At 46.2% G+C, this 20,900-nt stretch overlaps 1 protein-coding gene across 1 annotated transcript; it reads left to right on the plus strand.

Annotated features, from left to right (window-relative positions):
• Positions 1-7,491: 7,491 nt before the first annotated feature.
• cdkn2aip (CDKN2A interacting protein) lies at positions 7,492-19,279 on the plus strand. Its single transcript, XM_055664650.1, has 3 exons — positions 7,492-7,781; positions 11,384-11,514; positions 13,631-19,279. The coding sequence occupies exons 1-3, from the start codon at positions 7,492-7,494 to the stop codon at positions 14,599-14,601; spliced, it is 1,392 nt and encodes a 463-aa protein (XP_055520625.1). The 3' UTR covers positions 14,602-19,279.
• The last annotated feature ends 1,621 nt before the right edge of the window (positions 19,280-20,900 follow it).

Genomic DNA, 20,900 nt, shown 5'->3' on the forward strand with positions numbered 1-20,900 from the left:
CAATCACTGTTTTCTCTGGCTGTTGTCAGGCTGCGGCTGTAGATGGCGCCATAGTTGGTTTCTTCAGTTTGCCTGCCCATTAGCGGCAAACTAGTTGCCAAGGGAAACCATTGCTATTTAACTCTCCTTTCTCTACACTGCATGCAGATGAAGATAAAACAGCTGCTGGTGATAGACTGGGCAGTGTTCACCGCTCTCTGTAATCTCCATAAAACTTAGGAGCAGAATTAGACCATTCAGCCCATCAACTCCCCCATTCAATCATGGCTGATCAATCTTTCCCTCTCAACCCAATTCTCCTGCCTTCTCCCCATAACCCATGACACCCGTACTAATCAAGCATCTAGTTATCTCTGCTTTAAAAATATCCACTGACTTGGCCTCCACAGCCTTCTGTGGCAATGAATTCCCTCTGGCTAAAGAGATTCCTCCTCATCTCCTTTCAAAAGGTACGCCCGTTTAATCTGAGACTGTGCCCTCTGGTCCTAGGCTCTGCCACTAGTGGAAACATCTTCTCCACATCCACTCTATCCAGGCCTTTCACTATTCTGTATGTTTCAATGATGGGTCCCCTCATCCTTCTAAACACCAGCAAGTACCAGGCCCAGTGCCGACAAATACTCATCATATGGTAACCCCATCAACTCCATTCTCTTGCCTTCTCCCCATATCCTTTGACACCCTTGCTAACCAAGAAAACTGAAGGATCTCAACCCAAAATGTCACCCATTCCTTCTATTCAGAGATGCTGTCTGTCCCACTGAGTTACTCCAGCTTTTTTTTGTCTATCTTCAGGAAGAACCTATCAATCTCTGCGTTAAAAATACCCAATGACTTGGCCTCCACAGATGTCTGTGACAATAAATTGGTGGGAGAGTCCAGGACCAGGCGCTACAGCCTCAGAATAGAAGGACGTACCTTTAGAAAGGAGATGAGGAGGAATTTCTTTAGTCAGAGGGCAGTGAATCTGTGGAATTCATTGCCACAGAAGGCTGTGGAGGCCAAGTCAATTAATATTTTTAAGGTGGATTGTTGATTGGAATGGGTGTCAGGGTTTATGGGGAGAAGGAAGGAGAATGGGGTTGAGAGGGAAAGATAGATCAGCCATGTTTGAATGGCGGAGTAGACTTGAATGGCCTAATTACTGCTCCTATCACATGAACATGAATTCCTTTGTTCTTGGGCATCTGAGATCCCAAAACAGGACTGTTTGTGTTCCTCATATTCTGTGGTCCACTTAGCCTGTTTTTTTGTGAAGATTGTGCATCATTAAACTTTGCCTTAGGCCATGCCTCCTTATGTTGTCATGGTGTGATCTCCATCTCTTATGTTGGTACGACTTTAGTACTAAGGTCATTTGTACTGTCCACACTCTTCATTTGTATTTGGCTGAACCATCAACATGGTCAACTTTAAGCTGGGAATTCTGTGACTATTTAACGTGGATCTAAATGAAGTATATTGTTTCAGCGTGTCTATGTCTTGTGTGTGTGTGTGTGTGTGTGTGTGTGTGTGTGTGTGTGTGTGTGTGTGTGTGTGTGTGTGTTTGTGTGTGCGCGTGTGTGTATGTAAATATAAAAAATATATATTTACAATGATATTCTTAGAATTTCACCTTTGACGTATCCTGTTTATTTATTACAAACTTATTTATATTTTGTTCTGTATAGTTCAGTTCTGGACATTTTAAGATTTGTTTTAATCTATACTGCAGTTGGCACAATCAGACAGAGAATTATTTTCATGAGAGCAGCTGAATATAATCACAGAATACTGAATGAAAAATAATTAATTGAGCCAAAAATGCAAGGAATTTCATCTCATTTTCCACTGAGAGCCATAGTCAGTCGTACAGCGTGGAAACAGGCCCTTCGGCCCATTTTGCCCATGCCGACCAACATACCTCATCTGCACTAGTCCCACCTGCCTGCGTTTGACCCATATCCGTCTAATCCTTATAAGATAGGATCATAAGACATAGGAGCAGAATTAGGCTGTTCAGCCTATCGTCTATTCCACCATTCAATCACGGTTGATCTAACTTTCCCTCTCAACCCCGCTCTCCTGCATTCTTCACATAACCTTGACGCCATTCCTAATCAAGAACTTAGTCATCTCCGTTTTTAAAATTCCCAATGACGGCCTCCACTGCCATCTGTGGCAATGAGCTCCACAGTTTCACCACCCTCTGACTAAAGAAATTCCTCCTCCTCTCCATTCTAAAGGTACGCCCTTTTATTCCGAGGCTGTGCCCGCTGGTCCTAGACTCTCCCACCAGTGGACACATCCTCTCCACATCCACTCCATCCGGGCCTTTCACTCTTTGGTAAGTTCCAATGAGCTCCACCACATTATATCCATGTTAGTTTGTACCCTACTTATTATGTGTGGACCGAGTGGAATAACTGCAAATAAATAAAGATTCATACAAAGACTGAAAATCTTTTAAGACACTCCTCTCTCGACTCTCTATCTCTGTATACATTGTGGGACAATGGTTGCTGCTCGAACCATTAACAGTGAAGAAAAGCAGGATTTTCTATTCTTGATTTATGAGCTAGATTAGTTTTATTCTATAAAGTAAGATTGTTATGAATTTTAAGAAGAAATTGAATCATATTAAATTTGTCTATGACATTTATATTTTTTTGTTAAGACACAATTTTATAAAAAATCTTTTTTTTAATATATGTAGAGGTGCTGATAATTTATTTATTTCCATTTGCTCACTAACATAACATAAAATATTAAATCATTATACAAATGATAGTGATTCTAATGCTGTGATTTTTATTTGTACAAAAATGAAGATATAAACTTTCAAGGCTATTTTATCTTTCATATTGAATGGCATTTAAATGAGTGTACAAATGTGACAATACAGAGATTGTGAGCTTAATGTAACACTGTAGTCTTACCGAAAATTGTGCTTGAATGGTCAGTTCCTTGGCTTTATAGTTCGTACGTTCTAGAAGCAGAATTAGGCCATTCGGCCCATCGTCTACTCTGCCATTCAATCACGGCTGATCTATCTCTCCCTCTCAACCCCATTCCCCTGTCATCTCCCCATAACCCCTGACACCCTTACTAATCAAGGATCTTGAAGGGCAGCACAGTGGCGCAGCGGTAGAGTTGCTGCCTTACTTCGCCAGAGACTACGGGTGCTGTCTGTGCGGAGTTTGTACGTTCTCCCCGTGACCTGCGTGGATTTTCTCCGAGATCTTCGGTTTACTCCCACACTCCAAAGACATGCAGGTTTGTAGGTTAATTGGCTTGGTATAAATGTAAATTGTGCCTAGTGGGTGTAGGATAGTGTTAGTGTGTGGGGATCGCTGGTCGGCGCAGATTGGGTGGGCCGAAGGGGCCTGTTTCTGTGCTCGATCTCTAAACTAAACTGGTCAATATCCACCTTAAAACTACCCACAGCCTTGGCCTCCACAGCCGCCTGTGGCAATGAATTCCACACTCTTATCTACTCTTGGAAGTTGTTTTCAAATGCTCAGAACTGAACTCGCTCTCCAAATATGTTACCCTAAGCTTTGTGATCTTCATTCTCATTGTTATATCACCTGTTAGTCTGCAAGTAAACCTTCACGTTGTACTGTAGTCTCAGCACTTTTCCACATGTTCCAACTATTGATTAAAAAAAATGTTTTTGAAGTTCGAAGATGTTTGTCTTTTTTTTAAACGTAATATAGGGAGGTTTCTCGGCAGTTGGGTCACGACCCATTACCCGTACTGTTGCTACGCTACTCCAAGTGGAGTACACGCGATGAATTGCGGGTAGGCACTTACCATTGTTTCCAGCGTAGCGGGCCCGTTAAAACCCCACCGCTGAAATTGTCCATTGTTGCGCTGTAAATAATGATGGAAATCGGGATAAGCGTGTGAGACATTTAGCCAACTTCACAATTCCAGAAGTGAGGAGAAATGACGGTAGATAGAAGCGAGAGCTGAAGGGACAACAAAGGCCAGAGTGCTTGGCGAACATTGGCCGTTTGCTCACTGCATTTCATCAACAGTAAGGCATTATTTGTGTTTTTTCTTGATTCCTTTGGCATCTAAAAAGTTTCAGAAGTGATAAATCTGCCTGTAATTTTTTTAATCGCCCACGGTTCCCAAGTGGGTTTTTACATACAAAATGAAAACGCATCTGATGAAAAATTTACAGCCAGATTTATCACTTCTGAAACTGTTTAGATACCAAGGGAATCAAGATAAAACACAAATAATGCCTTACTTGATGAAATGCAGTGAGTAAATGCGATAATTCCCAATATTTTCAATGTTTACCAACCACTTTAGCTGCTGTTGTCCCTTCAGTTCTCGCTTCTCTATACCTTCATTTCGCTTCACGTTTGGAATTCTAAAGTTGGGTACGATGTCTCTCACACTTACCCCGACTCACACAATTTGTTTCAGCGCAAAAATTCAACATTTTGGCGTTTTTAACAGGTAGGAAAGTACGCGTTTCTTGCATTAATAACATATACCGGAAGTGACGGATGTCCTCCAGATGGATTTAGCGGCTCCGTGCGTCGAGCCCTTTAACCCAGTGACCTTACGTGCAACCCACCCTATATCACCTGTTAGTCTGCAAGTAAACCTTCACATTGTACTGTAGTCTCAGCACTTTTCCACATTATTTTCCACTTTTCCAACTAATGATTACAAAAAATGTTTTTGATATTCGAAGATGTTTGTCTTTTAAAAAAATGTAATAATAGGGAGCCTCGTCAATAGTGTTTAATTGTCAGTAGGCAGCCTGTGCCCGCCTGTAGATCCTCCTCCTGTGGGCAGGTGGCGCTGGTGTCCACCTGTAGATCCTCCTCCTGTGCGCTGGTGTCGCTGTTGTCCGCCTGTAGTTCACCTTGCTGTGCGCCAGCGTCGCTGGTGTCCAGCTGTAGTTCACCCTCCTGTGCGCTAGAGGCGCTGTCGTTACCGCCTGTAGTTCACCCTCCTGTCCGCTGGTGCCGCTGTTGTCCGCCTGTAGTTCCTCTTCCTGTGCGCTGGTGGCGTTGGTGCTCGCCTGTAGTTCACCCTCCAGTGCACCAGAGGCGCTGTCGTTACCGCCTGTAGTTCACCCTCCAGTGCACCAGAGGCGCTGTCGTTACCGCCTGTAGTTCACCCTCCAGTGCACCAGAGGCGCTGGTGCCCGCCTGTAGTTCACCCTCCTGTGTGCCAGGTGGCGCTGGTGCCCGCCTGTAGTTCACCCTCCTGTGTGCCAGGTGGCGCTGGTGCCCGCCTGTAGTTCACCCTCCTGTGTGCCAGGTGGCGCTGGTATCCGCCTGTAGTTCCTCCTCCTGTGCGCTGGTGTCTGCCCGCAGTTCCTCCCAAAGATCTTAGATCGCTGGGACATGTTAGCCCAAGTTGGGGCGAAGTGCCAGTTTCCACACTGTATCACTGTGTGATTCTATGAGCACCTGCCTCAACACCTCCTCTAGTTGCTTCTTCCATTTTCCCACCATCTTTAGTGTAAAAAATTCACTCCTCAGATTTCTATTAAATCTTTCTCCCCTCACTTTAAACCTTTGTCCTCTGGTCCTCGGTTCCCCTATGCTGGGCAAGAGGCTCTGTGTCTACTCGATCTATTCCTCTCATGATTTTGTACACCTCTATAAGATCACATTTCATACTCCTGCTCTCCAGGGAATAGAGTCCTAGCCTGCTCAACCTCTCCCTATAGCTCAAGAGTGTTCTATTGTCATATGTTTCAGATAGAACAATCATATTCTTGCTTGCAGAAGCGCAACAGAATATGTAAATTAATACACTGTAAACAATATAATGAGAACAAAAGTTCAGTGTGTGTATATATACACATACACGCACACACATACTGGTCACTCCCTCTTCTGCCCTCCCCTGTCCGCTATAAGATCTTTGGTTCCTCCTCCTGTGCGCTATAGGGCATTGGTGTCCGCCTGTAGTTCACCCTCCTGTGTGCCAGGTGGCGCTGGTATCCGCCTGTAGTTCCTCCTCCTGTGCGCTAGAGGGCGCTGGTGCCCGCCTGTAGTTCCTCCTCCTGTGCGTTAGAGGCGCTGGTGCCCGCCTGTAATTCACTGTCTTGTAGTTCACCCTCCTGTGTGCCAGGTGGCGCTGGTGTCCGCCTGTAATTCCTCCTCCTGTGCGCTAGAGGGCGCTGGTGCCCGCCTGTAGTTCCTCCTCCTGTCCGTTAGAGGCGCTGGTGCCCGCCTGTGTTTCCCCCTCCTGTGCGCTCGAGGCGCTGGTGCCCGCCTGTAGTTCACCCTCCTGTGCGCCAGGTGGCGCTGGTATCCGCCTGTAGTTCCTCCCTCCTGTGCGCTAGAGGCGCTGTCGTACCCGCCTGTAGTTCACCCTCCTGTCCGCTGGTCCTGTGCGCCAGAGGCGCTGGTGCGTTGGTGCCGCCTGTAGTTCACCCTCCTGTGCACCAGAGGCGCTGGTGTCCGCCTGTAGTTCACCCTCCTGTGCACCAGAGGCGCTGGTGCCCGCCTGTAGTTCCCCCTCCTGTGCACCAGAGGCGCTGGTGCCCGCCTGTAGTTCCCCCTCCTGTGCACCAGAGGCGCTGGTATCCGCCTGTAGTTCACCCTCCTGTGCACCAGAGGCGCTGGTGCCCGCCTGTAGTTCACCCTCCTGTGTGCCAGGTGGCGCTGGTATCCGCCTGTAGTTCACCCTCCTGTGTGCCAGGTGGCGCTGGTATCCGCCTGTAGTTCCTCCTCCTGTGCGCTGGTGTCTGCCCGCAGTTCCTCCCAAAGATCTTAGATCGCTGGGACATGTTAGCCCAAGTTGGGGCGAAGTGCCAGTTTCCACACTGTATCACTGTGTGATTCTATGAGCACCTGCCTCAACACCTCCTCTAGTTGCTTCTTCCATTTTCCCACCATCTTTAGTGTAAAAAATTCACTCCTCAGATTTCTATTAAATCTTTCTCCCCTCACTTTAAACCTTTGTCCTCTGGTCCTCGATTCCCCTATGCTGGGCAAGAGGCTCTGTGTCTACTCGATCTATTCCTCTCATGATTTTGTACACCTCTATAAGATCACATTTCATACTCCTGCTCTCCAGGGAATAGAGTCCTAGCCTGCTCAACCTCTCCCTGTAGCTCAAGAGTGTTCTATTGTCATATGTTTCAGATAGAACATTCATATTCTTGCTTGCAGAAGCGCAACAGAATATGTAAATTAATACACTGTAAACAATATAATGAGAACATAAGTTCAGTGTGTGTATATATACACATACACGCACACACATACTGGTCACTCCCTCTTCTGCCCTCTCCTGTCCGCTATAAGATCTTTGGTTCCTCCTCCTGTGCGCTATAGGGCATTGGTGTCCGCCTGTAGTTCACTCTCCTGTAGTTCCTCCTCCTGTGCGCTAGAGGCGCTGGTGCCCGCCTGTAGTTCCTCCTCCTGTGCGTTAGAGGCGCTGGTGCCCGCCTGTAATTCACTCTCGTGTACACCAGGGGGACCCGGCGCCCACGCGTTGCCCCCGGCAGCGGCAGCGGCCAAGATGGCGGCGGACGAGGAGACGGACGAGCTGCTGCGGGAGCGGCCGGCGTTGGCCGCCTGGTTGGAGACGCTGCGGGGCGGCAGCGAGAACCAGCGCCACTGGGAGGCGCGGCGCCGCTTCATCATCAACAACCTGCCGGCGGCGGCGGCGGCGGCCAGTGGCGGGGAGGGGGAAGGTGAGGCCGGCGCCGGGGCAATGGAGCCGGATCCCCCGCCCCGGGCCGGGCCCCGCACCGACCGCCTGCTCGCCCTCTCCATGGTCTGGGCCAACCACGTCTTCCTCGGGTGCCGGTGAGTTAGAGAGTGAGGGCGGCCCCACCGGCACCGATACCCCCCCCCCCCTCCATCATCATAGCATCAGTGATAGGAACAGAATTAGGCCATTCGGCCCATCAAGTTTACTCCTCCATTCAACCATGGCTGCTCTCTCTCTCCCTCCTAACCCCATTCTCCTGCCTTCTCCCTCCCATGCTCTCAGACGACCTCCCTCCCCCATCAGGCCTCCCTCTACCCCTTCCCTCTCACTACCCCCCCCCCAGGTCAATCTCCCTCTCCTCACTCCCACGCTCTCGTCCTTCCACCCCTCCCCATTCTCAATAGACAATAGGTACAGGAGTAGGCCATTCGGCCCTTCGAGCCTGCACCACCATTCAATATGATCATGGCTGATCATCCAACTCAGTGTCCTGTACCTGCCTTCTCTCCATACCCCCTGATCCCCTTGGCCACAAGGGCCACATCTAACTCCCTCTTAAATATAGACAATGAAATAGCCTCAACTACCAGAGAATACCACAGATTCACCACTCTCTGTGTGAAAAATGTTTTTCTCATCTCGGTCCTAAAAGACTTCCCCCTTATCCTTAAACTGTGACCCCTTGTTCTGGACTTCCCCAACATCGGGAACAATCTTCCTGCATCTAGCCTGTCCAACCCCTTAAGAATTTTGTGAGTTTCTATAAGATCCCCCCTCAATCTTCTAAATTCTAGCGAGTAAAAGCTGAGTCTATACCGTCTAAAGCATTCTCCTCCTCCACCTTATCCCCGACTACTCCTTCCCCTCCCTTCCTCCACCACGCTCTACCAGTCAGATGACCCCGTCTTTCACCCTCCCCCATCTCTCCCCTTCATGCCCCTGCCCATTCACATCTCCCTCACATCTCATACCTATATTCTGTACCTTTATTGGATAGGTGGCAGGCAAAAGCTTTACACTGTATCTCGGCACACATGACAGTAATAAATCCAGCAAAGAAGACACAGAGAGCGGGTCAGGCAGCATCTCTGGAGAACACGGATAGGTGACGTTTCACAGAGTGCTGGAGTAACTCAGTAGGTCAGGCAGCATCTGTGGAGAAAATGGACAGGTGACGTTTCACAGAGTGCTGGAGTAACTCAGCGGGTCAGGCAGCATCTGGAGAAAATGGATAGATGACGTTTCACAGAGTGCTGGAGTAACTCAGCAGGTCAGGCAGCATTTGTGGAGAACATGGATAGATGACGTTTCACAGAGTGCTGGAGTAACTCAGCGGGTCAGGCAGCATCTGTGGAGAACATGGAAAGGTGACGTTTCAGGTCTGGAACTTCTTCAGACTGCCTAACCTAAAGCTAAATAAACCTAAACCATCCACATTGAAGCAATGGCCAAGAAAGCACACCAACGCCCCTGTTTCCTTAGAAGTGTTGGGAAGTTCGGCATGTCCCCAACAACTCTCACCAACTTCGACAGATGCACCATAGAAAGCATTTTATCAGGATACATCACAGCTTGGTTTGGGAACAGCTCCATCCAAGACCGCAAAAAACTGCAGTGAATTGTGGACATAGCGCAAACCAACCTCCCTTCCATTGACTCCATCTACACCTCACGCTGCCTCGGCAAGGCCAGCAGCATAATCAAGGACCAGTCGCACCCTGGCCACTCCCTCTTCTGCCCTCTGCGAAATACAGACTTGGGGAATGAGGATTTAATCCTTCCATCTATTATCGTTCATCATAATAGTACTTTATTAGCCAAGTATGTTTTGCAGCATACGAGAAATGACCTTTTTACATTTGTGCACTCTACGCCTTCTTGCTTAACTCCTGAGGAAGGTGTAGACCGAAATGACAGAAGCCAGAAGTCATTGATTGGAAAAAACTAGCTTTTAAGGTGATCCGAATACGATTCAGCGGCAGAGGATTTTTATTTAACACCGAGTTATAGCGAGTCCAAACTTTGTGATCAAACGGTTACTTTATTCAGTGAGATAAGTTTGACATACATGTGCGTTTGGGACTCTCTAACATATTGAGTCATTGTCCTTGTACATCAGTCTATGAAAGTAAGCATGCACGTACAGCAGGCAGTGAAGAAAGCGAATTATAACAAAAGGAATCGACTATAGGAGCAAAGAGGTCCTTCTGCAGTTGTACAGAGCCCTAGTGAGACCACACCTGGAGTATTGTGTGCAGTTTTGGTCCCTTAATTTGAGGAAGGACATTCTTGCTATTGAGAGAGTGCAGCGTAGGTTTACAAGGTTAATTCCTGGGATGGCGGGACTTTCATATGCTGAGAGAATGAAGCAGCTGGGCTTGTACACTCTGGAGTTTAGAAGGATGAGAGGGTATCTCATTGAAACATATAATATTGTTAAGGGCTTGGACACACTAGAGGCAGGAAACATGTTCCCGATGTTGGGGGAGTCCAGAACCAGGGGCCACAGTTTAAGAATAAGGAGTAAGCCATTTAGAACGGAGACGAGGAAACACTTTTTCTCACAGAGAGTCTGTGCAATTCTCTGCCTTGGTGGAGGCAGGTTTTCTGGATGCTTTCAAGAGAGAGCTAGATAGGGCTCTTAAAAATAGCGGAGTCGGGATATGGGGAGATGGCAGGAATGGGGATGATCAGCCATGATCACATTGAACGGCGGTGCTGGCTCGAAGGGCCGAATGGCCTATTCCTGCACCTATTGTCTATTGTTGCTGCTGCTGAGTGAGTTTTCACTCGAGCTCAACTACCTGTTGACTCATGACCTCAAGGCCAGATCTGCCCACGACGTCATGTGACAGTCCTTGTAGCCACTAACGAAGGCTCAACAGTAAGTGGTCTGACCATCAGGTGGTGCCACAGAGTTATAATTATGGAATTGATGTTTGAAGGGAATATAACGAAATCAGTCGTAATTTTCTGAAAAGAATGGTATGCTTTGAAAGAAAACATAATTGCATAACATGAGAAAATGCTATGGGAATCATTACAGAATTGTGTCAAAGCAACACGTCATCCCTTGTGAGCCATTTGATCGTGAACTACATATTTTCATAAACTAAGCATTTAAAGACATTTGAATAAAATTTAATCCAATGGTGCACGGTTTAACCCTGACTACGGGAGCTGTCTGTACGAAGTTTGTACCTTCTTCCTGTGACCGTGTAGATTTTCTCCGGTTGCTCTGGTTTCGTCCCACACTCCAAAGACGTACAGGTTTGCAGAGCAATTAGCTTTGGTGAAAATGTCCCTAGTGTGAAGGATAGTGTTAGTGTACAGGGCGATCGTTGGTCGGCACGGACTTGGTAGGACAAAGTTTCCACGCTGTATCTCTTAAAAAAAAAATCAAATATATGTGGAACGCATGCTTTATCTAGCCTGAAGATAGACACAAAAAGCTGTAGTTTCGACCCAAAACGTCACCTATCTCTTTTCTCCAGAAAGGCTGCCTGATCCGCTGAGTTACTCCAGCACTTTGTGTCTATCTTCGGTTTAAAACCAGCATCTGCAGTTTCTTCCTGCACACTTCATCTAACCCGACTGGGTGTTAGATAATTGCTACTGTAATTGCTGTTCACACATCTGCTTGCAGTTCCTGATGTACACTTTGTAATTGGTGACACTTTGCCTTTGTATGCTTCAGGTACTCAAAAGCAGTGATGGATAAAGTGCTGGAGATGGGAGAAGGGATCAAAGTTACAGACGCGCCGGTGCATACGACACGAGACGAAGTGGTAGCCAATAAGAAGAAAAAAGAGATTCCCAGCGCTGATGGTCAGCAGATTATCTTTATATTAGAGTATTTCAAAAGAGCATTTTGTTTGTCCGTTTCATTAAAATGAACTACAATTTATTCAGTGCTTGATATAATAGCCGTAGAATCAGAGTGTGGAAACAGGCCCAACTTGCCCACACCGACCAACATGTCCCATCTACAATAATCCCACCTGCCTGCATTTGGTCCACATCCCTCTAAACCTGTCCTATCAATGTACCTGTCTAGATGTTTCTTAAAAAAATGAGACTACGTCTACCCGATCTATTCCTCTCATGATTTTGTACATCCCTACAAGATCCTCACCCTCCTGCTCTCCAAGGAAAAGAGTCCTAGCCTGGTCAACCTCTCTCTTTAGCCCAGGCCCTTGAGTCCTGGCAGCGTCCTCATAAAATTTGTAATATAGGATATAATAGTCATATAGTATGGAAACAGGCCCTTCGGCCCAGCTTGTGCGTGTTCACCAAGATGCCCCATCTGCACTAGTGCCACCTGCCTGCTGTGTTTGGCCCATATCCCTCTAAAGCTTTCCTATCCCATATGAAAGATAATCACTCTTACAGTTTGTGGTTACTCCAAGAAACTCCAAGAAGGCGCCCAAATCAGACGGCTGTCTGTGTACTGGTCACAGAAGTGGGTTCTGCAATCACACGCTACAATCACTCCACTCTTTTAAATCTCTACTCCAACAGCAGCATTTCTTACCTTAACTAAGCTTTTCTTGGGGTGGAAGATTGCAACCTTCACATGGTCCACCCTGTTTCGATGAATGCAATCAACCCGGCACAATCAAATAGAACAAGTTGTCCCAATAGACAATAGGTGCAGGAATAGGCCATTTGGCCCTTCAATGTGATCATGGCTGATCATCCCCAATCAGTACCCCGTTCCTGCCTTCTCCCCATATCCCCTGACTCCGCTATTTTTAAGAGCCCTATCTAGCTCTCTCTTGAAAGCATCCAGAGAACCTGCCTCTACCACCCTCTGAGGCAGAGAATTCCACAGACTCACCACTCTCTGTGAGAAAAAGTGTTTTCTCGTCTCCGTTCTAAATGGCTTACTCCTTTTTCTTAAACTGTGGCCCCTGGTTCTGGACTCCCCCAACATCGGAACATGTTTCCTGCCTCTAGTGTGTCCAAGCCCTTAACAATCTTATATGTTTCAATGAGATCCCTCTCATCCTTCTAAACTCCAGAGTGTAGAAGCCCAGCTGCTCCATTCTCTCAGCATATGACAGTCCCGCCATCCCGGGAATTAACCTTGTCCCACAACTTTAGGCTGTGCACTCCATACGCAAGACCAAGAAGCTTTTCTCAATCTTCTCCCACATATTCCTGTTATACACATTATCCGGTCTCTGTAAAATGTGGAGGGCTCGATTGTTGTCATTGTATTGTCTTTCTGCTGACTGGTTGGCACGCAACAATAGCTTTTCCCTGATGTAGCTTTACAAAAAAAGGACACAAAGTGCTGGAGTAACTCAGCAGGTCAGGCAGCATCCCTGGAGAAGTTTGGCATTGGAGCAGAATTGAGCCATTCAGCTCACCGAGTCTACTCAGGAGAAGAGTCAAGAGTGTTTTATAGTCATGTGTGTCCCAGATAGAACAATGAAATTCTTACTTGCTGCAGCACAACAGAATATGTAAATATAGTACGTTGTAAACAATTTGATAAATGAGAGAGAAAAAAAAGTTCAGTGTGTGTATATACACATACCCACAAGTACACGCGCACATATATATATATACATACACGGACACACACATACTCCGCCATTCAATCATGACTGATCTATCTTTCCCTCTCAGCCCCATTCCCCTGCCTTCTCCCTGTAACCCTTGCCACCCGTACTATTCAAGAATCTGGATGTGACATTTTGGGTTGAGATGCTGCCTGACCCGCTGAGTTACTCCAACATGTGTCCATGGTGGAACCCTGTTTACATAGAAACATAGAAAATAGGTGCAGGAGGAGGCGATTCAGCCCTTCGAGCCAGCACCATTTGCATTTATTTCTGACATTTTATAAATGTTTTGGGTCCCTTAACATTCGTGTACCAAATTGAAAAGGAATATTGTATGCAATGGTCCCACCCACTTGTGTTTGTCTTAACAGAAAAGGCTAAAGTAAAACCAAGTGAAAAGAAGAAAGCGGTCACCGACGCTAAAACCATTGATTTTGTTGCCATGAGCGAAAAGGCTGAAAATGTCAGCCAGGAAGTCGATCCCACCAGAATCCCGGGCCTTGATGGTTTCCCCGAAATTGAAGCTCCGGCTCCCTTGCCCGGACCGCAAGCGGAGACTCCGGCCTGCCCCGTGCCGGCCGTCAGCTCGAACCAGAAGGAAGCCCAGCCCCCCCCGAAAGAGAGCGAGGTGAAGAAAGCCCCGGCTCCTGTCACCAATCAGCAGGCGGCACCGGCACCAGCACCAGCACCAGCACCGCGCTCTGAGCCTCCGACGCCCACCAAGAATTGCTCTTCTAATTCCGCAGAGGCTAAGCCGGCTGCCCAGCCGGACCACATCGTCGAGCGCCTCGTCCCCGCGGCCGCCTCACAGAAAGTCACCCCGCAGCCGGCTGCCTCTCAGAGCTGTAAGCCGCCCATAACCATAGTCAGCTTGACTCCCGAAGCCGTGAAAGAGAAGCAGACCTTTTACAACAAACTCTACAAGGCCGTCGCCTGGAAGCTGGTGTCGGCCGGGGGCTACAGCAATGATATTAACCACTTGGCCATTCTGAGTAACTGCATACAGGCCACGAAGGGCAGCCTGGAGAGCGTCTGTATCCCCCTGAAGGACATTTCCGAGCTGCATTTACCGCACAGCGCAGCCCGCGAGGGCATTGTGTGCGAATTACGGTGCCAGTCTGTGTACTTGGCCACGGGGTACGGTAAATGCAAAGTCAGCGCCAAGGATATGGCCGCAAAGGAAGCTGTGAAGCTGTTCTTGAAACAGAAGGTCACCGTGAAGATGTGTAAAAGGAAATTCAAGGGGACTGACATTGAAGATTTAGTACTTCTGAGCGAAGATATACACCGCTTAAACCTAGCTCCTGCACTAATGAATCCTTTAGAACCTTCCGCAAGGTAAACCCGACGTGTAAAGCGCTCTTCTGATGAGTTAATTGGAAATATTTTATATGTCTGAATGCGTATGAAGTCTTTGTTCGATTACATGATTGTAAAAGGTGCACGTGTATATTGCAGTTATAGTTAGAGTTATTTGGAATTTCTTTTGAGACAAGGTTGAAACTGGATTGCCCAACAATTTATCAAATGGAAATAAATACATGGGTGAGTTTTCATGGTTTATTGATGTAAATCTGTTATTCGGCCATTAAGCATTTGATCTTGAAATATTACTGTCATTTTCCTTTGGATGCAGATTATTTTAAAGGGGAAACACGAAAAACTATTTTTCAGAATAATATAACAGGGCCACGTGAGTCCTTCCATCGGAGTATGTTTTGTTTTGAAGAATACTTTTACAAAGTCCATTCGGGTTAAAGCATTCCACATGCAACTGTCACGTTATGTTTCAAACCAGGAACAGTCTGAAGAAGGGTCTCGGCCCGAAACGTCACCTATTCTTTTTTTCAGAGATGTTGCCTGACCCGCTGAGTTGTAGCCCCCCACCCCCCTCGGTCATGACTGACCATGGGTGATGCATCCCAGTTGTTGGCTGCTTGCTCCAAACCTTGGCTAGAGCAGCGTAGTTTGTGGCTGAAGAGACCAATGCGGGAGTGACAGTCTCTTGAGTTACTCCAGCTTTTTGTCTCACTCTAATTGTGGTGGTTTATTCAGATGGGTTATTGGGTTAAATAGTAATTGACATCTCTGGGTGGGTTAAAACTGTGGATTGTTGGACAATCAAAACTGGTTGCATGCGCAAGGAACTGCAGATGCTGAAGAGGGGTCCCGACCCAAAACATCATCTAACTATTCTCTGGAGGTGCTGCTCCTGACCCGCTGTGTTACTCCAGCGTTTTGAATCTGTCTTTAGTATAAACCAGTGTCAGCAGTTCCTTTTCATTACACTGGTACAAACCTAACTAAACTCCGGCGCTTTGTGTCCATTCATGTAAACCTGCACCTGCAGTTCCTTGTTTCTACATTTTACGTAACCCCTTTTATCATCTTTGATATTAAAAAGCTTTGAACTTTGCTAAAGTAGTTTAAATTGTTGTAATAAGAAATTACAGATGCTGAAGAAGGGTCATGACCCAAGATGTCGCCTATCCATGTTCTCTGGAGATGCTGCCTGATCCACTGAGTTACTCCAGCACTCTGAAACGGCACCTATCCATGTTCTCCACAGATGGCTGCCTGACCCGCTGAGTTACTCCAGCACTCTGTGAAACGTCACCTATCCATGTTCTCCACAGATGCTGCCTGACCCACTGAGTTACTCCAGCACTCTGAAACGTCACCTATCCATGTTCTCCACAGATGCTGCCTGACCCGCTGAGTTACTCCAGCACCTGTGAAACGTTACCTATCCACGTTCTCCAGGTATGCTGCCTAACCCGCTGAGTTACTCCAGCACTGTGTTCTAAATATGAGTTGTATCTGTTAAAAAATAATATGTAACTGGAAAGCATGGATTTGTATATTAATTGGCCCTCTGTAAATTGTCCCCAGTGTGTAAGGAGTGGATGATAAAGTGGAACTAGTGTGTACGGGTGATTGGACTCTAAACTAAATTAACCATTTTTCTGCTTTTTATTTCTAACTCTGGGAAAGAACCCCATTGGTTTATGTATTATTGGCTCTGGTAATTTATGCATCGGTACTCCCAGATCTCCCCCCCCTACCTCCACCTCCACCTCCACCTGTATCTAGCCAATGTTCATTCTGAGTAGCTTCCTCGTTCTTCCTAGCAAAATAGAGCACCTCAATTAGAAGTTCAACAGCTATTCTGTACGTTAGTCATTGGCTTCCGATTTGTTGTTGCATTCCTTCTCAGTTTCACGCTTAATGTGACGGTGTTTGCAAGTTTTTGAAGGTTCTACATTTGTGGACAATACTGCTCCAAACATTGATATCTGAGTAGACAGAAACTGCTGGAGTAACTCAACGGGTCAGGCAACAACTTTGGATAAAAAGGATAGGTGAGATAAAAAGGTCAGGTCCCTTCTTTAGACTGATCTGGGTCAACCCTGTTCCTAATCTTTGTACCATGGTTAAGTATCATACCTCGGGAAAATGAAGTCAGATTTTTTTATAGTGAATAACAGTTCAAAGTAATCTTCTGATTTTTTTGCAAATGATATCCTGCAGTATTGAGCTTAAACTTTGCATGTTGCAATTTAATGTGAAATGTCCAATTGAATTAAAAATATTACACCAAGTAGATTTAAAAACATTGATAATAATAATCAGTGGTAGGGTTAGGGTGATTGTTGACAAAAACAACTGCAGATGCTGGTTTTAAAATAAGACACGGAGTGCTGGAGTAACAGCAGGTCAGGCAGCATCTCCAGAGAACGTGGATAGGTGACGTTTCAGAGTGCTGGAGTAACTCAGCGGGTCAGGCAGCATCTGTGGAGAACATGGGTAGGTGACGTTCACAGAGTGCTGGAGTAACTCAGCGGGTCAGGCAACATCTGTGCAGAACATGGATAGAAGATGTTTTGAGGCAGGACCCAAAACTTCACCTATCCACTTGCTGAGTTATTCCAGCTGTCTGTGGCTGTTTAATTTTTCTAGTTATTATCACACGGCAGTTTGCAGGATGTTGCAGCATATGTGTCAACTATTCTGAAAAAGAAAAATTGCAAAACTTGAATCCCCAAATTAAGTAACCTCAACCAAATAAATGCCTGGTTTGTACATAGACTGTGAATCTTTAACCAAAACATTAATGGTCCAGATTTCAAAATCTTCAACAATCTTACATGTTATGGCTGTTCTTTCTTACACTTATGATGCAATGATAAGTTAATAGTTGAAGTATTTCCAGCATTCCCTGTTCAACCCCGTGACATAGTGATATGAAAAGGAATGATGTGCTGTTAACATTTCTGTACAAGAAGGAAATGTGGTCCCATTTAAAATTCTGTTTAAACCAGTTAGCTGCTTTTTGTAAGTTTGAAAAACTATTAAGACAGCACAGGGTCTAAAAACTATCGTTAATGAGCAAGAAGGGTATGCCAGAGTGGGAGGCAGAGTTGCCCATTTTCAGCTCAGTAGATGGTATGCCTTTTGTTTGGGGTTTAGTGGCCAGTCAGCACTAGACTGATCCAGCAAGTTTGAATTTTAACACACTCGTGAACACTCTCTCCATGAATGCTCCTTGGTAGTTTCAACTCTTGACGTAGTGGAGATAATTTGTTCCTCATGCAGAAAGCTCCCCTGCCGTTCAGTGCAATTCCTTTATCTTCACTGGAGTCACGAGGAGCAGCAGGCGCTGAAATCATGAGCTAAAACGCAACGTGCTGGAGGAACTCAGCAGGCAGCATCTGCGGAGAGAAATGGACAAGCAGCATTTTGGGTCAGGACCCTTCTTCAGACTTTCCTGAATCTTTCCCTGACCCAATGAATGTCGCCTGTCCATTCCCTCCACAGATGCTGCCTGACCAGATGAGTTCCTCCAGCATTCTTGTGTTTTGCTTTTTCTTCACAGTTTTTTTTGTGGATCCATTCTATCCCCTCCCCCCACACTTCTCTCTCTCTGAGGATGACTTACTTACAATCCAGTTCTGTGTGTTCTGAACGGGTGGCTAAATGCAGTGTGGAATGTACCAACTCTGCTACGAGGTACTCGATGGGGTGGCTGGGTAGAATGTGAGGTACTGCCGTCCTTCCCTCATTATCACTGGCCTTCCTTGTGCTCCCGATAAAGCAACGAGGAAATCACCCGTTTCCTCCCACGTCCCAAAGACGTGCGGGTTTGTCGATTAATTGGCTTCTATAAATTGTGCCTATTGTATAGGATAGATCTAGTGTACAGGTGGCCGGTTCCGATTCGGTGGGCCAAAGAGCCTGTTTCCACACTGTATCTCTAGACTAAACTAATGCTAATTTTTCACTGCCGAACTGTTTCTTGTACGTTGCGATGATCCCTGCCTCAAATGCCCCCTTTGGCAGCTCGTTCCATACACCTACCGGAAAAAGTCGCCCTTCAGATTCCTATTCAGTCTTTGTCCATTTACACCTTAATCCAATGTCCACTGGTCCTCGATTCCCCTACTCTGGGCAAGAGACACCGTGCATCTACCAGAGTCTATTCCTCTCGTAATTATGTACACCTCAAGAAGATCGCCCCTCTTCCTCCTGAACTCCAAGGAATAGAGTCCCAGCCTGATCAACCTCCCTACAGTTCAGAACCTCGAGGACTAGCAACATGCTCGTAAATCTTCAAATGGTATAACTTGCCCATGGGAACCAACTGAAAGGAATGTAGCCCACATCACCGTGGCTTGAGAGAGAGGGCCCTGCCTTTGACTCACTCATCCTATCAACAGATTTGAAGGATCACCACAAGGTAGAAGATCTCAATCTACCAGGTTACGAATTGTTCTCCATTACTAAGAATATCGTTCAATAACTTTTTAAAAACAGAACCAAATCTACTGATGCTTTACTGACCGACCACAATACTGAGAGTTGAATTGTTGCGTTTGTAATCTTTCTTAAAGTTGTACATGTCGCCTAACAGTTTTGAATTCAAAGTTTTGGTGTGGGCCTTTCTTAACTGCTTTATACATTTATGTAAGATGGTTTCTGAAAATGATATATTTATAAAATAAATGCAAGGTTTAATTTTGTCTTGTTTTGTACTCTTTTAATAAAATATCTTCTCCTTCGGTTTGTGCCTTCTGATGAAATAGTGCTGATTAATTTTCATTATTCCTGTATTTTCTTAAAAGCTCTTTAGTCTCACAGAAAGGAAGCCACAGCAAACCAATTCAAACTGAGTTTGAGTTTAGTTTATTGTCACGAGGTGCAGTGAAAAGCTTTTTGTTGCGCTCTATTCACCCAGCAGAAAGACATGATTACAGTCGAGCCATCCATGATAAAGGGAAAACCGTGAATAATGTTTAGTGCAAAATGCATCTGTTAGGCAGCAACTCTACCGCTGTGCCACCGTTCCTTAATAACATACGCCATCCTTGCCTACATTGGCATGGGCCCTCATACCAAGAATTCCGGCATTCGTCATTATACAGTTGTACAAAACGTTGGTGGAACCACAGATGGGGTATTGTGTTTGAGTTGAATTCAAGAGTCAGTAGAGTTTATTGTCATGTGTCCCAGATAGGACCATGAAATTCTTGCTGTAGCACAACAGAATATTTTAGGCATAAATACAGATCAGATCAGTGTGACCATATACCATAGAAAATATATATATACACACATAAATGCACAGGTAAAGTGCAACAGGCTTTTATAGTTCATAGTTTGTTTGAGGTTGTGTTTAATAGCCTGATGGTTGTGGGGAAGAAGCTGTTGCTGAACCTGGATGTTGCAGATTTCAGGCTCCTGTACCTTCCCAAGCGGTCCCTGGTAGGAGGCCGTTTTTCGGGGCTTCCGCAACGGGGACTTCCCCCGCCCGAGTTGCGGGGTTGAAAACTACCTGGAGCAGGGCCTTACATCGCCCGGCGCGGCTTTAACGGCCGTGGGACTTGCTAGCGCCCGCCGGGAGGCTCCAACACCAAGACCCAGAGCGTGGCCTTGTATCGCCTGGCGCGGCTTTAATGGCCGTGGGAGACTTACCATCGCCCGCCGGGGGCTTTGACTCTGACATCGGGAGTAGAGATGTCCCATAGGAGTTCGTGGATGTCTCGTAGCGGCTCGTACGAGGAAAAAGTAACAATTTTTTTAATCACAAGTAGTTTTTGACTCGTGGACATTTTTCACTGGGATCAAAAAACGTCACGAGTTTACCGGATGTCCTGAGTACCCACCGTTAGCATTACGAGCCGCTATGTGAAATCCACGAACTCCTACAGACCCGCTACGGACATTCTCCGAGTTCGAAAGGGGAAAACTCGGGAGAACTCGTGAATTACCTCGTACAGTAGGACAGGCTTTAGTGGTTTTGAAAGTAGCAAAATCTTGAGAATAACTTTTTTCACACAGAGAGTGGTGAATCTCTGGAACTCTCTGCCACAGAGGGTAGTTGAGGCCAGTTCATTGGCTATATTTAAGAGGGAGTTAGATGTGGCCCTTGTGGCTAAGGGGATCGGGGGTATGGAGAGAAGGCAGGTACGGGATACTGAGTTGGATGATCAGCCATGATCATATTGAATGGCGGTGCAGGCTCGAAGGGCCGAATGGCCTACTCCTGCACCTAATTTCTATGTTTCTAAAATGAGAAATAGGAATCGCGTTTCAGGGGGCAGAGACTAGTGGCCACAATGATAATTAAAATGGAAGAATTAG

Source organism: Leucoraja erinacea, chromosome 41, assembly GCF_028641065.1.
Source record: "Leucoraja erinacea ecotype New England chromosome 41, Leri_hhj_1, whole genome shotgun sequence".
NCBI classification, from domain to species: Eukaryota; Metazoa; Chordata; class Chondrichthyes; order Rajiformes; family Rajidae; genus Leucoraja; species Leucoraja erinaceus.